Source organism: Anolis carolinensis, unplaced genomic scaffold (assembly GCF_035594765.1).
Source record: "Anolis carolinensis isolate JA03-04 unplaced genomic scaffold, rAnoCar3.1.pri scaffold_17, whole genome shotgun sequence".
Lineage (NCBI taxonomy): Eukaryota > Metazoa > Chordata > Lepidosauria > Squamata > Dactyloidae > Anolis > Anolis carolinensis.
In genome coordinates this window covers 522,752-536,947 of record NW_026943827.1, presented here as the reverse complement: position 1 = coordinate 536,947, position 14,196 = coordinate 522,752, and the positions used below count along the sequence as shown (strand labels likewise).

Genomic DNA, 14,196 nt, shown 5'->3' with positions numbered 1-14,196 from the left:
AATGCACCTGGACAGAGTGGGTTTCGCTTCTCGTTCTCTAGGGAAAGAGATTGTTGGCGGGAAAACGAGACCCAATATAGGGGTTTGGCGCAAGAGATTCTTTGCGGAGTCAATTGATCAGCTTCAGGAGAGAGATCGTGTGTGGACTTCGTAACCCCAGTTCCTTGCTTCCCGGATCAAGTTTTCGAGCCTTGCCTTGCCTTGCAGTTTAACCACGGACCCTGTTCCACGCTTCACGTTTTGCCTTGTTTCTAGTCACGGACCTAGTCAAGAATCAAGTTTATTTCCAGCCTTGTTGTCAAGCTTCATTGGACTTCTAAGACTCTGACATTTCCCCACACTATTGCTTGGCAAGAGTGTGTGTTTCGGCCAAGTGGATTAAAACTTTGAACTCTAATATCATTTATTGGACAATACATTCTTGGACTATATTTGACCTCTTTTGAAAGGTCTGTTTCTGAACTATATTCTTCACTTGTTTTTATTGCTTTTATATATTTCTTTAATAAAGATATTAGATAGAGACTGGCCTCCGTGTAAGGTTATTGGTGCCCAGCAGCCAGGGTTCTGACACAGGGGGAGTGTGACCCTGCTGGTTCTCTTGGATATCTCAGCGGCTTTCGATACCATCGACCATGGTATCCTTCTGGGACGGCTCTCCGGGATGGGCCTTGGGGGTACTGCTCTGCAGTGGCTTCAGTCCTTCCTGGAGGGTTGCTCTCAGTTGGTGAAGCTGGGGGACTCCTGCTCGGACCCCTGGCCATTGACCTGTGGGGTCCCGCAAGGTTCTATTTTGTCCCCCATGCTCTTTAACATCTACATGAAACCGTTGGGTGAGATCATCTCCAGGGTCGCAACAACCGTTGGGTGAGGGGCCGACCGAGGGCAAGATGAGTGGATAGCATCCTTGAAGGAACTGACTCCACCTTGAAGGAGGTGCGTGTGGCCTCGGCCGACAGGGAGCTCTGGCCTGAGCTGGTCCAGGAGGTCACCAAGAGTCGGAAGGGACCAAATGAAGAAACAACAACAAAATAGTATAATAATAGAATAGAAAAATAAAGAATATAAGAATATAGAATAATCCTATAATAATAGAATTTAATAATATAAACATATTAACAGAATAATAATAATAATAATAATAATAATAATAATAATAATAGTGTTAAGAAACAAAAGGGTTCCTGTTGTTTTGGTGGAATCAGAAACAAACACACTAGCAGAACAGTGACCTACATAGACACACAACTGAACTAACAAACAGACAGGGATACGTGCCTAAAAGCCTCATTCTATCTGTTAATTTTTATCTTTCATTATTCTACTCACTTTAGATAATATCATATAACACTTCTATTTGTTATAACACTCTTCCAATTAATACCTATTACAACTGACATTTGCCCACGTTGTTGTTGTCAGTTTGTTCGTTGTGGCCAATTTGCAGGTCTTCATAAGCCAGTGTTTTTGCTTTGGAATAAAACATTCCTTCTATCCCTGTGTACAGTCAATTCTTACTTGAGTATCTCGCAGTAACTACCCATGCTTTCATTCTAATTGATCATCCAACATTCTCAGCATATAAAACTCTAGTTTCATTTAACCTTGTTTACTTCCAGAATGGAACATTTTTAGTTCAATCTTTCTACAATACACCACATGTGATGAAATGTCCCAACTTTGAGCTTGCATTTCCAAAATTTGCAAGAGTTGCTTTTGTACATGTTAGAATGACACTCTTGTGTCAATTAACATCATTCTCTCCAGGTTGAATTCTATGATGTCTATGTATAACCTTATTCCGTGAAAAGCTCTATCCACACTCCATGCATTTCTATGGTTTCTCCCCAGTGTGAGTCCTTTGATGTGAACGTAGAGTTCCAATCTGAGCGAAGGTCTGTCCACACTCCAGGCATTTATAGGGTTTCTCCCCAGTGTGAGTATGTTGATGTGAACGTAGGTCTGAAATACGAGTGAAGCTCTGTCCACACTCCAGGCATTTTTAGGGCTTCTCCCCGGTGTGAGTCCATTGATGTGAACGTAGGCCTGAACTATGAGTGAAGCTCTGTCCACACTCCAGGCATTTATAGGGTTTCTCCCCAGTGTGAGTCCTTTGATGTATATGTAAGCTTCCCTTCCGAGTAAAGTTCTGTCCACACTCCAGGCAGTTATAGGGTTTCTCCCCAGTGTGAGTCCTTTGATGTGAACGTAGGCCTGAACTATGAGTGAAGCTCTGTCCACACTCCAGGCATGCATAGGGTTTCTCCCCAGTGTGAGTCCTTTGATGTGAATGTAGGCCTGAACTATGAGTGAAGCTCTGTCCACACTCCAGGCATGTATAGGGTTTCTCCCCAGTGTGAGTCCTTTGATGTGAATGTAAGTGTCCCTTCTGAGTAAAGCTCCGTCCACACTCCAGGCATGTATAGGGCTTTTCCCCAGTGTGAGTCCTTTGATGTGAACGTAGACCTGAACAATCACTGAAGCTCTGTCCACACTCCCGGCATGTATAGGGTTTCTCCCCAGTGTGAGTCCTTTGATGTGAATGTAAGTGTCCCTTCTGAGTAAAGCTCTGTCCACACTCCAGGCAGTTATAGGGTTTCTCCCCAGTGTGAGTCCTTTGATGTGAACGTAGACCTGAACAATCACTGAAGCTCTGTCCACACTCCCGGCATGTATAGGGTTTCTCCCCAGTGTGAGTCCTTTGATGTGAATGTAAGTGTCCCTTCTGAGTAAAGCTCTGTCCACACTCCAGGCAGTTATAGGGTTTCTCCCCAGTGTGAGTCCTTTGATGTGAACGTAGGCCTGAACTCCGAGTGAAGCTCTGTCTGTTGTCGACCGCACTTTAGGGGATCGGGCCCCTTAAGGAGAGAGCCGATCCGGTCCTGAGGGAACGGACCTTGGCGAAGCCAAAAGGAGAATATAAGCCGCAATACAACCTGAAGCCTGAAATGAAGAAGGTCCGCCAAGTTGAAGGAAAATCCGCCAAGGAGTCTTTATTGAGCAATTCAGCTGAAAAGGACGCTAATAGTGATCATTCAATCTACTAGCGTAACATATGTTTCAAATAAAGCCATATTTATACAATGTTTCGGTCTGACAGCCCTTTGAATTTCCCGCCTCGCTTCCCCGCCCATCTGATCGCGGATAGGCTGAGAGGTTGAACGAGGCGGGCTTTCGTTTCCCGCCTTGCTCTGCTGGCCCAATGGGGAGCCGCTTTTTGTCCCTATTCGGGCCAATCAGAGAGGAGGAGGCGGGAGCTATTGAGACAAAGAGGTGACCGGACAGGAAACATCTGATTAATTCTGGCCCAGCCGATTTCTAAAGGAATTAATGACACCCATCAAGGATGTCCGGGGTCCTGTCACGTTCACAGATTTTAGATATGTCTTTGGGGTGTCAGACGGGAAGTGGTGATGGGTGGTGATGAGCCGTCATTGACGGCCCCACAGGGTGCCTTCCTGCGGCGTCCTGGCCTGGGATATGACAATGTTTGCCTTGGGGGCGAGTCACCTTTAGGAATTTGGTGACTCGCCCTATATTGTCCATGCGATCGGAATGAGATTGGATTAAACTGTGGCAGATTATCCTTTTGTTTTTGGGAAGGGAGGTCTGGGTCATAGGGCTAGAGTTCATGTTGGGGTCATAATATTTCCCATTAGATTTCATGATTTGACAATTATATGGGATAGAATGAAAATTAAAATAAAGTTGGAACATAAACCCTGCTGGGAAGAATACATATTTTCCGGGGATCCCAAAGAGTACAAATACATATAGGCAGATAGATAGATTTCAAGGAAATAAAGGAGAATCCATAAAGGTGGGTGACATTGCATAAAGGGGAATCATGAATGATATAAACAATTGAAAACATTTGATGGAGTTTACAACATCTGGGGAGCCCAATATAGAAGTGGAGTTCTAACAGCATGATTTCACAATTCATGAGGTTATCCCAACGATTAGAAATTCATACAACAGTGAGTCATGAGAGTGTCCAAGTACATAGAATATGACAATTCACAAATACATGAGGAAAAAGAGTTCATCTGTGATGGGGGGAATTCGTAGAGATGGCATGGGGAAGAGGCACATGTGAGTTGTAGTCTTTGGAAGTATAGGATTTCATAAGTTCCAGGGGTAGGTCTGAGGAAGAGTGTTCTTCTCCTTCATAAAATCATGAAATTATGAATGAAACGTGGAGGGCCCCCGTCCGGGCATCCCCTGGCAGCTGTAGAGGGTGAGGGTCCTTGGAGAACTATGTCTCCCCAGCGAGAGAGCGACCCCCCCATCCCCAGTTCACAGAAAGGGGGTAGGTATCTCTTAAACCCATTCCGCGGGCCGCGGGGAGAGGAAAATCCGGGATAAGGCAGCATTTTAGCTTGGAAAGAGCCGTCGGTCCCGTTTGACAGTCAGCTGTTGAGGTGCCGAAAACTGGACCGATTCCGGTTCTGCTGGTTGTCTTCGAGTCAGGAGCCTTAGAAAGGGTTAGGACTAAAAGAGGAGCGTTCTAGGGGTAATTTTGATAGAGATATGAGCCAATTTATATCGACCGCCATGTTAATCTATGGCGGGAAATCTCAGCCGGAGTTAAAAGGACGGGAGAGAGAGAGAGATTTCATGCGAAGGAAGGAGTCAGGGAAAGATACAAAATAACCAGATAGAGAGTGTTATTGTTAAAATAAATGCTACTTTTATTGGGGGATTTTGTTACATAGTTCAGGGAAGGGGAAAATGAAGAAAAAAAGGTCTTTTAATAATAGTCTGTTGCGGTCCCGCTCCGTTCTTTTGGTGGGTGACCGGCGGAACTCTCCGCTGCGTTTTCAAATCAATTTGAAAGCCGGGGGTGACGGTTATCATACCCCCACTCGGGAGGGCGGGGCGAGATGGGCGGAGCCTATTTCGCCCCTGCCCTACCGCATAAGCATTATAACCTCTTAGCGGCAGCATGGCCATCTGCTGAGAGGGGTTCGAATGGTTCTTTTTGCGACAAATTTGGAACAGAGCGGGCAAATGCGACCAGCAGCAGCTTATTATTAGAAGGAAAAGGATTACAGCTAGAAAGAGGAGAAAACCTTTCCTCAACCAGTCTAAAGAAGGGAGCCAATCGGTCAGAAAACTAAGGTCGAATCCAGTCGTCTCCTTAATTCCTGAGGCCAAATCATTCAAACCCTCGATGGATTTATGAATCATAGGAGTCTGGTCTGTCAAATTAAAGCAGCACATGTGCCTTACACTCTCACAGCCATAGTGGTTTTTCAATAGGAGGAAATCAATAGCTGCCCTGTTATCTAATACAGCCTCCCGCAGCTCATGCATTTCCTTTGCCACTGACGCCAAGGCTTGAGAGGTATAATTGATGTTTTTGACCAGAGCGCAGGCCAGATGCTTTATGGCCCTATAATTCATGGCTGAGGCCACTCCAGGAGTGAACAATGCAGCCGCCACAAATTGTGGGATGCCTTTTAGCACCACTGAGGGGTCACAATTTGGATCCAAGTTTTGAATGGATCTTGCCTTCCGACCCAAAGAGTGTGCCAGTTCTAAGTCGTTCTTGGAAGGCATAAAAAGAGACAGCCTACCCAATGCACAATTCCCCATGGAGGTATTGGCAGGTAGATAACCATAGGCTGTCTGTCCACACAGGAAAAACCATCCTGGGGGCAGGACCAAATGGGCATTCAGATGAGACAGTTTTTCTATATGTGTGCAATTTAGAGAGTTGTCAATGGGAAGCTGATGGCACTCACCGATGCAGGTGGGTATTTGAAAACAATTTTCTGCTTGAGGAACATGAGCAAGGCGGATGGTAGCCATGCCGGGCAGCTTGTCCATGGAAACTCTTCCCCAGTTTGAGAGATCTCTATAAGACATATCCTTTGGGATGTCTTGGAACATGGTATAATTTCTAAAAATTTCCAGAGGTTCTGGAATGCCAATTAAACAGGTGGAAAACAGGTCTGTGGCAGAGGCCCCACTCGACAGGCAAAAGTCTGAGACATTTAAGGCCTTTGTGGCCAACTGCTGCCAGAAGTTTACTTTGGAAGAAAGCCATTCATACAACACCGGGCTAGAACTGGCAGGGAGAGTCAGAGAAAGAATGAGAATTAGGGTTAGCATTTTCTAGGGTTAGCACGCTGGACAGCTCCCAGCAGGGAAAGAACAGGGAGGGGAAAAAGATAGAGTGAAAATTAGAACTCACGGCTCCTGATTCAGCACGCCAGACAGCTCCCAGCAGGGAACCTAAGGTGTTCAGTTCTTCCGAGCGGGAGTTGAAGTGAGGGCCGATTTGACAGCTGTCAAAGTGAGCTGTCAAATGTTTGTAGGTCCAAATGGGGGTGTTCCCGTGGTGCTAGAGGGATGGGATTTGGAGGGGTCCTCGGAGGGGGTCTTGTGCTTCCGTCTCTGGCGTTTGGTCTTTCTCCGGACCTCGGGAGGGTGTGGGTCAGGACAACTTGCGGGCGGCAGGCCCTGAGGAGGTGTTTTCCGGAACAACACCTTCAGGTCGTTTCCCAGCTCAGCAGTCCACAGGTCTTTGTCTTCCTCACCGCTGGTGGGGGCTGGTTCTGGTTCAGGAGCACTCTTGATGGATCCTGGCATGGATTCCAGCACCTTGCAAGCGATGTAGGAGGTCAGGAGGGCTTCGAGGAGGTTGTGATGCCATCTTCACCAGGCGCCTCCTAGTGTCCACAGCCAGGTCCAGCACCTCCACCCAGGAAGGGGGGGGTCCAAGGGGTAGAGAATGCCTCAAGACAGCAAAGAAAAGAGATCACGTGTCCCATCCCCACTCCCCTTCCCCCAAGACCCTAAGAGTGGAGGGTTAGTTTTATAAGGAAGAATAAAAGGAGGGAAAAAAAATGGAAATAAATCATTCATACCTTTTGGGACGTTTTCAATACTGAAGGTTCCTCTGGCACCCTCGCAGCCATGTTAGGGCTCCCCACTCGCGCCTGACCCAGCGACCAACAGCGAGGGTCCTGTCCGTGGCTCCATGGGGACACACCTTTAGCCTCTGCCACCTCTTCTTCAGGTGAGGAGGGGTCGCCCTTACCTGCCAGCCTTCTCCTGGTCTCGTGGGGGCGCCCTTTCCTCCCTGCAGTTGAAGGGGATGTTCTTCTGCTCAGGGTCAGCCTTACGACCCCTGCCAGGGGTTGGAGCCAGCTTGTGGGTGGGGGCCTCATCACCGTGATGGCACCCCACTGGTTGCTCTCGCCTTATCTGAGCTGGGTTTCTCAGAGTCCCTTTATAGCTACAGGAGCGGATGATGGTCCTGGTAGTCCAGGTCGGAGTGGAGTGCCTTCCATGTGGGGTACCAGGATCCCCATTCTACAATTCAAGGTTCCTTTTATACTGAGAGAGTGTTAGTAAAATCCCTAACCCATTGTATACACAGTCATTCAAGAAATAGCAAACAAGAGAGAGAGAGAGAGAGAGAGAGGAACGGAAAGGATAGCTCAAGGAAGAAAACCATGAGAAAGAGGAACAAAACTTGGTTCCCCACATTTAAAGGACAGACAGAAGCTCCAAAGTCAAGACAACAAACAAAGAATACTACTCAGAGAACGGGGAAGCCCCAGGCAGGACTCAGCCAGTCTCTGAAGATGGAAGGTTTTCCAAAGATACACAATATCCCCCAGAGAGAGAGAGAGGCTGAGAGGGAGATTCAAAAAGGGGAGGGGTTTTGCAGGGTTGCCCAAAGGGATTGGGTGAAGAAAAAAGAAAAAGGGAAAGGAGTCTTTGAGGACACAGGATCCTTTAGTTTGAGCAAATTTCAAGGTGTGACCTGATGATTTGGAAAGAATGCCAGATCAAAGGTCCCACTTACAAATTGTAACCAACAAAAATGCAAATTGACAGTCTAAAAATTTATGTTCCTCTGGGATCTTTGGGGAGTTTCTAGAGATTTTGGGTAAAGTTTTGAAAGCAAACAGAAAAGAAGAGGGGAAAAGGGAATTGAACTGTGACTCAAAAATTCAGAAGCAGATTGCTTTGAGAAGGAGGGAGAGAGGGGAAAATAATTCTTTGGAGAACTATTGACCCAATATTCAGGAAAACAGAGGATGGCAATGGATGTTTTATGGTCTCTGAACAGTCAATTCCTCCTTCCTCTGAGGGTCCTCATCCCCCCCATGGCCCCTCCTTTCCCCCTGTTCCTCTGGCCAAAAAAGGACAAGCGAGAGGAAGAGAGGGAGAGATTAAGGGAGGGGGGCTGCAAGGGGGAAGAAGTCTTGGGGTGGAAGGGAAAAAGGCTTAGAGGGATTCGGTTGGGGAGGGGTGGAGAGGGAATAGGAGGTTGGGAAACGGAGGGGAGATGGGGCTGAGAGAAAACAGAGGGCTGGGAAACGGAAGGGAGACGGGGGTAAATGGTAGGGAGTTGGGAGAGTGAGTTTGGGAGAGTGGGATCCCGGGAAGCAGAGGTTCCCTTGAAGGGTCGATTTGGGGGTTCTGGGTCGGTGCAAGACTCAGATCAGGGGAGAAAACGGGGGATGAGGTGGGGCAAGCAAATGTCTCCAGAAGTTCCTCTTCTGGTGGAGGCGGAAGGGGAAGTAGGTCTAGAGGGGAGCTTCTGAGGAGGGTAGGTTTTGGAGCCCACGTCCCTGCATGGGAAGACTTGGACCCCCCCCCCTCCCTCCTTCCACTCTCCCTCTGGCTTAAGGCCATGAACATCGCAGCATAAGCAAGTTGGGACCACTTGCCCTCCCCCTGGCGAGTCACCTTAGGTCAACACTCCGAATTCGGCGACTCGAGCAAGGGGGGGGCAAGCTGTTCCCCCTTCAAGGGCCACAAGGGGCCACTTATGTGCTCTGAGTTAGCCCAACCTGGCCTGCACCATGTTTTTTGATGCAAAGCCCACCCCAATTGGCCAGGATCTTACCCAATGGAGAATCCCTGGGGATGTCTGCTGGGGTGGGACACCCTAGACGTGCTGAACAAACACCCATTCTTGGCTCAGCCCCTGCCCAGTACCTGACAGTTAACGGAGTAACGACTCACCCCCCGGCTAGGTGCCGCTCGTCCTACTGAGAGTTCCCTCCACCAAGACTGGATGGCTGGCGTCCGTGGAATCCGCAGGTGCCCCGGGAACACAACCGTTCCCCTACCCCGCGATTCTCGAACCTGTAATCTCACAAGCCAGACTGTTCTCACACGCCCCCCGGGTGCCAGATTTTCCCGCGTTTCACCAGGAATTTGTTACCGAGCCCTGATCCGAAGTGCAATACCTCCAGGACTCCGCCCACCTGGGTCTCAACAACGGGGCCGGTTCCCTTTTATTTTTACAGGGCGTCCCCTGTTTCACGTTGGCGCTTTTCCTTCGAGGAGCTAAAAATCTGCTTCCTCCTATCTGGCTCCTTTGTTCAGTACCCTGAATCAGATCTAGAGAGAGAAAGGGACTGCCAGAGAAATTTGGATGTGAAATGAGGTCAAATTGTTGGTCGGAGGGCCCTCCTTGCAGCCGTTTCTCTCCCCAACCTGTCCCAGAATATCTGGACCAAGGTCGCCGCTTGGAATTTTAGCCTAAAAAATTGATCTTTGGAACTTCCAAGCAAGTCCCTTCGTGGTAAAGCCAAATTATGTTGTCGACCGCACTTTAGGGGATCGGGCCCCTTAAGGAGAGAGCCGATCCGGTCCTGAGGGAACGGACCTTGGCGAAGCCAAAAGGAGAATATAAGCCGCAATACAACCTGAAGCCTGAAATGAAGAAGGTCCGCCAAGTTGAAGGAAAATCCGCCAAAGAGTCTTTATTGAGCAATTCAGCTGAAAAGGACGCTAATAGTGATCATTCAATCTACTAGCGTAACATATGTTTCAAATAAAGCCATATTTATACAATGTTTCGGTCTGACAGCCCTTTGAATTTCCCGCCTCGCTTCCCCGCCCATCTGATCGCGGATAGGCTGAGAGGTTGAACGAGGCGGGCTTTCGTTTCCCGCCTTGCTCTGCTGGCCCAATGGGGAGCCGCTTTTTGTCCCTATTCGGGCCAATCAGAGAGGAGGAGGCGGGAGCTATTGAGACAAAGAGGTGACCGGACAGGAAACATCTGATTAATTCTGGCCCAGCCGATTTCTAAAGGAATTAATGACACCCATCAAGGATGTCCGGGGTCCTGTCGTGTTCACAGATTTTAGATATGTCTTTGGGGTGTCAGACGGGAAGTGGTGATGGGTGGTGATGAGCCGTCATTGACGGCCCCACAGGGTGCCTTCCTGCGGCGTCCTGGCCTGGGATATGACAATGTTTGCCTTGGGGGCGAGTCACCTTTAGGAATTTGGTGACTCGCCCTATATTGTCCATGCGATCGGAATGAGATTGGATTAAACTGTGGCAGATTATCCTTTTGTTTTTGGGAAGGGAGGTCTGGGTCATAGGGCTAGAGTTCATGTTGGGGTCATAATATTTCCCATTAGATTTCATGATTTGACAATTATATGGGATAGAATGAAAATTAAAATAAAGTTGGAACATAAACCCTGCTGGGAAGAATACATATTTTCCGGGGATCCCAAAGAGTACAAATACATATAGGCAGATAGATAGATTTCAAGGAAATAAAGGAGAATCCATAAAGGTGGGTGACATTGCATAAAGGGGAATCATGAATGATATAAACAATTGAAAACATTTGATGGAGTTTACAACATCTGGGGAGCCCAATATAGAAGTGGAGTTCTAACAGCATGATTTCACAATTCATGAGGTTATCCCAACGATTAGAAATTCATACAACAGTGAGTCATGAGAGTGTCCAAGTACATAGAATATGACAATTCACAAATACATGAGGAAAAAGAGTTCATCTGTGATGGGGGGAATTCGTAGAGATGGCATGGGGAAGAGGCACATGTGAGTTGTAGTCTTTGGAAGTATAGGATTTCATAAGTTCCAGGGGTAGGTCTGAGGAAGAGTGTTCTTCTCCTTCATAAAATCATGAAATTATGAATGAAACGTGGAGGGCCCCCGTCCGGGCATCCCCTGGCAGCTGTAGAGGGTGAGGGTCCTTGGAGAACTATGTCTCCCCAGCGAGAGAGCGACCCCCCCATCCCCAGTTCACAGAAAGGGGGTAGGTATCTCTTAAACCCATTCCGCGGGCCGCGGGGAGAGGAAAATCCGGGATAAGGCAGCATTTTAGCTTGGAAAGAGCCGTCGGTCCCGTTTGACAGTCAGCTGTTGAGGTGCCGAAAACTGGACCGATTCCGGTTCTGCTGGTTGTCTTCGAGTCAGGAGCCTTAGAAAGGGTTAGGACTAAAAGAGGAGCGTTCTAGGGGTAATTTTGATAGAGATATGAGCCAATTTATATCGACCGCCATGTTAATCTATGGCGGGAAATCTCAGCCGGAGTTAAAAGGACGGGAGAGAGAGAGAGATTTCATGCGAAGGAAGGAGTCAGGGAAAGATACAAAATAACCAGATAGAGAGTGTTATTGTTAAAATAAATGCTACTTTTATTGGGGGATTTTGTTACATAGTTCAGGGAAGGGGAAAATGAAGAAAAAAAGGTCTTTTAATAATAGTCTGTTGCGGTCCCGCTCCGTTCTTTTGGTGGGTGACCGGCGGAACTCTCCGCTGCGTTTTCAAATCAATTTGAAAGCCGGGGTGACGGTTATCATACCCCCACTCGGGAGGGCGGGGCGAGATGGGCGGAGCCTATTTCGCCCCTGCCCTACCGCATAAGCATTATAACCTCTTAGCGGCAGCATGGCCATCTGCTGAGAGGGGTTCGAATGGTTCTTTTTGCGACAAATTTGGAACAGAGCGGGCAAATGCGACCAGCAGCAGCTTATTATTAGAAGGAAAAGGATTACAGCTAGAAAGAGGAGAAAACCTTTCCTCAACCAGTCTAAAGAAGGGAGCCAATCGGTCAGAAAACTAAGGTCGAATCCAGTCGTCTCCTTAATTCCTGAGGCCAAATCATTCAAACCCTCGATGGATTTATGAATCATAGGAGTCTGGTCTGTCAAATTAAAGCAGCACATGTGCCTTACACTCTCACAGCCATAGTGGTTTTTCAATAGGAGGAAATCAATAGCTGCCCTGTTATCTAATACAGCCTCCCGCAGCTCATGCATTTCCTTTGCCACTGACGCCAAGGCTTGAGAGGTATAATTGATGTTTTTGACCAGAGCGCAGGCCAGATGCTTTATGGCCCTATAATTCATGGCTGAGGCCACTCCAGGAGTGAACAATGCAGCCGCCACAAATTGTGGGATGCCTTTTAGCACCACTGAGGGGTCACAATTTGGATCCAAGTTTTGAATGGATCTTGCCTTCCGACCCAAAGAGTGTGCCAGTTCTAAGTCGTTCTTGGAAGGCATAAAAAGAGACAGCCTACCCAATGCACAATTCCCCATGGAGGTATTGGCAGGTAGATAACCATAGGCTGTCTGTCCACACAGGAAAAACCATCCTGGGGGCAGGACCAAATGGGCATTCAGATGAGACAGTTTTTCTATATGTGTGCAATTTAGAGAGTTGTCAATGGGAAGCTGATGGCACTCACCGATGCAGGTGGGTATTTGAAAACAATTTTCTGCTTGAGGAACATGAGCAAGGCGGATGGTAGCCATGCCGGGCAGCTTGTCCATGGAAACTCTTCCCCAGTTTGAGAGATCTCTATAAGACATATCCTTTGGGATGTCTTGGAACATGGTATAATTTCTAAAAATTTCCAGAGGTTCTGGAATGCCAATTAAACAGGTGGAAAACAGGTCTGTGGCAGAGGCCCCACTCGACAGGCAAAAGTCTGAGACATTTAAGGCCTTTGTGGCCAACTGCTGCCAGAAGTTTACTTTGGAAGAAAGCCATTCATACAACACCGGGCTAGAACTGGCAGGGAGAGTCAGAGAAAGAATGAGAATTAGGGTTAGCATTTTCTAGGGTTAGCACGCTGGACAGCTCCCAGCAGGGAAAGAACAGGGAGGGGAAAAAGATAGAGTGAAAATTAGAACTCACGGCTCCTGATTCAGCACGCCAGACAGCTCCCAGCAGGGAACCTAAGGTGTTCAGTTCTTCCGAGCGGGAGTTGAAGTGAGGGCCGATTTGACAGCTGTCAAAGTGAGCTGTCAAATGTTTGTAGGTCCAAATGGGGGTGTTCCCGTGGTGCTAGAGGGATGGGATTTGGAGGGGTCCTCGGAGGGGGTCTTGTGCTTCCGTCTCTGGCGTTTGGTCTTTCTCCGGACCTCGGGAGGGTGTGGGTCAGGACAACTTGCGGGCGGCAGGCCCTGAGGAGGTGTTTTCCGGAACAACACCTTCAGGTCGTTTCCCAGCTCAGCAGTCCACAGGTCTTTGTCTTCCTCACCGCTGGTGGGGGCTGGTTCTGGTTCAGGAGCACTCTTGATGGATCCTGGCATGGATTCCAGCACCTTGCAAGCGATGTAGGAGGTCAGGAGGGCTTCGAGGAGGTTGTGATGCCATCTTCACCAGGCGCCTCCTAGTGTCCACAGCCAGGTCCAGCACCTCCACCCAGGAAGGGGGGGGTCCAAGGGGTAGAGAATGCCTCAAGACAGCAAAGAAAAGAGATCACGTGTCCCATCCCCACTCCCCTTCCCCCAAGACCCTAAGAGTGGAGGGTTAGTTTTATAAGGAAGAATAAAAGGAGGGAAAAAAAATGGAAATAAATCATTCATACCTTTTGGGACGTTTTCAATACTGAAGGTTCCTCTGGCACCCTCGCAGCCATGTTAGGGCTCCCCACTCGCGCCTGACCCAGCGACCAACAGCGAGGGTCCTGTCCGTGGCTCCATGGGGACACACCTTTAGCCTCTGCCACCTCTTCTTCAGGTGAGGAGGGGTCGCCCTTACCTGCCAGCCTTCTCCTGGTCTCGTGGGGGCGCCCTTTCCTCCCTGCAGTTGAAGGGGATGTTCTTCTGCTCAGGGTCAGCCTTACGACCCCTGCCAGGGGTTGGAGCCAGCTTGTGGGTGGGGGCCTCATCACCGTGATGGCACCCCACTGGTTGCTCTCGCCTTATCTGAGCTGGGTTTCTCAGAGTCCCTTTATAGCTACAGGAGCGGATGATGGTCCTGGTAGTCCAGGTCGGAGTGGAGTGCCTTCCATGTGGGGTACCAGGATCCCCATTCTACAATTCAAGGTTCCTTTTATACTGAGAGAGTGTTAGTAAAATCCCTAACCCATTGTATACACAGTCATTCAAGAAATAGCAAACAAGAGAGAGAGAGAGAGAGAGAGAGGAACGGAAAGGA

The 14,196-nt window shown here is 48.4% G+C and overlaps 3 protein-coding genes across 3 annotated transcripts in view; 1 reads left to right on the top strand and 2 right to left on the bottom strand.

The window, feature by feature from the left end:
* LOC134294582 (zinc finger protein 658B-like) overlaps nucleotides 1-14,196 on the bottom strand; it is a 191,908-nt gene that overhangs the window by 34,768 nt on the left and 142,944 nt on the right. The gene's annotated exons all lie outside the window — the stretch shown is intronic.
* Nucleotides 1-14,196, top strand: part of LOC134294564 (uncharacterized) — a 406,638-nt gene that overhangs the window by 273,955 nt on the left and 118,487 nt on the right. The window lies entirely within an intron of this gene.
* Nucleotides 1,079-5,817, bottom strand: LOC134294611 (gastrula zinc finger protein XlCGF7.1-like). Its single transcript, XM_062966181.1, has 2 exons — nucleotides 5,775-5,817; nucleotides 1,079-2,820 (listed from the first exon to the last, which is right to left on the bottom strand). The coding sequence occupies exons 1-2, from the start codon at nucleotides 5,815-5,817 to the stop codon at nucleotides 2,003-2,005; spliced, it is 861 nt and encodes a 286-aa protein (XP_062822251.1). The 3' UTR covers nucleotides 1,079-2,002.